The 1,805-nt window shown below is 47.7% G+C and overlaps 1 protein-coding gene across 1 annotated transcript; it reads left to right on the plus strand.

Moving 5' to 3' along the window:
* The first annotated feature begins 373 nt into the window (after positions 1–373).
* LOC107044938 lies at positions 374–1,369 on the plus strand. Its single transcript, XM_015267024.1, has one exon. The coding sequence runs from the start codon at positions 374–376 to the stop codon at positions 1,367–1,369; it is 996 nt and encodes a 331-aa protein (XP_015122510.1).
* Positions 1,370–1,805: the final 436 nt, after the last annotated feature.

Genomic DNA, 1,805 nt, shown 5'->3' on the forward strand with positions numbered 1-1,805 from the left:
ACCACGGAGTCATCCGTTAGCTGACTCCAATGCCAGACAATGAGAGCATCATCAGGCTAGGTGGCCGCCTCAAGAATTCTCAATTAGCCCGTAACGAAATTCATCCAATTATTCAGTCTCATCAGTCTCGTCTCACAACGATTGGTCATCGAAGAAGTTCACCGAAGAGCTCTCCACGGAGGGACTCAACTCACCCTCGCCTATACTCGCCAGAAGTATTGGATCATCGGTGGGAGAGGCACAGTGAGAGCATAAATCCTACGCTGTCCTACCTGCATTAGACACCGAAGAAGACAGGCCCAGCACCTAATGGCCCAACTGCCTGCTGTAAGAAGATCACCTGCACGAGCTTTTCTCCACACGGGAACGGACTATGCCGGTCCCTTCCCCATTCTCAAATGGTGACCCACAAATGCCCAACCATCTATTCTTCACATCGCAGTATTTGTGTTTCAGTACATCAGCAGTCCATTTAGAGCTCGTTTCCAGGCAAACAACAGAGGCCTTCATTGGAGCTTATAAGAGATTCACCGAAAGGAGAGGTATTCCCGAGATTATGTACAGCAACAACGCCACTACATTCGTTGGAGCCTCAGGAGTACTCAACAAGCTGTGCGATCAAGAGTCCAGAGAGAATCAACAGATCCACGCTGCCCTCACCACAAATGGGACTCAATGGATCTTCTCACCACCGAGAGCACCCCATTTCGGTGGCAAATGGGTGGCAGCGGTCAAATCAACGAAATATCATCTCAAAAGAGTACTTGGGTCGACGACATTCACCTACGAGGAACTCAACAGCATTCTGATCCAGATAGAGGCCTGCCTCAACTCCAGGCCAATCACACCGATGTCAGATGACCCAGAAGACCTCCAAGCACTCACCCCAGGTCACTTCCTAATCGGTGAGCCTCTACAGTTGATTCCAAAGCCATCAATCATCAATGAGAACCCCAGCAAGTTGCAGAGATGGAATCTGATCACCCAGAAAATACAGCAATTCTGGTCCAGGTGTTCCAGAGAGTGTCTTCAAAGGTACCAAGCTATCTACAAGTGGAATCAACGACGAGAGAACATCAAAGTTGGAGAGATGGTCCTGATGGTCGACGAGAATTATTCACCAGCAAAATGGCCACTCGGTAGACTAGTGGCAGTTCAGCCAGGAGAAGATGGCCTCGCAAGGGTTGCAACCATCAAAACATCACGAGCAGTAGTACCAACTCGACTAGATGGTACCCCCAACATCGAGAGAATCACCAGTACCAGCATGACATTCATCAGACCCATCACCAAGCTCTGTCCTTTACCGACAGACCCTCCACCAGCAGAACATCCCCCAGAAGACGATCCCGAGCCAGTCAACGAGTAATTATCGCAGAGAAGCAGCAGCAGAGAAATTCAACGCACAATTCATCATCCCTGATGATGAATGGCCCCCGGGATGTTTGAAATTCCGCTATTCAAACTAGTCAAACGGTCACCGAGCTCAACGAAATTCTCGAGAAACTTCGGGATCCTTCGGGATTACGGTCAGCTACGAAGAAAATCGCAGAAAAAGTCTGTAGTATCACTCTAGCCACCGAGAGAGTCACTCTAATCACAGTACTGTATCGCCGTAACCGCTCAATCGAGTACATCACCGGAGTACATCAACGCGATACATTTGAGTCTAGTGCTTCGTACAGCGTCTCTATTTAATTCAATTCCATTATCAATTAATTCCGAGTTAACTATCAATTATTTTGAGTCAATCATCAAGTTCAATATTGAGAGAATCTCAAGTGCAGTGCATTTTCAAATTATCA

The sequence above is a fragment of the Diachasma alloeum genome, unplaced genomic scaffold (genome assembly GCF_001412515.2).
Source record: "Diachasma alloeum isolate Michigan unplaced genomic scaffold, Dall2.0 Dall_scaffold_00843, whole genome shotgun sequence".
Lineage (NCBI taxonomy): Eukaryota > Metazoa > Arthropoda > Insecta > Hymenoptera > Braconidae > Diachasma > Diachasma alloeum.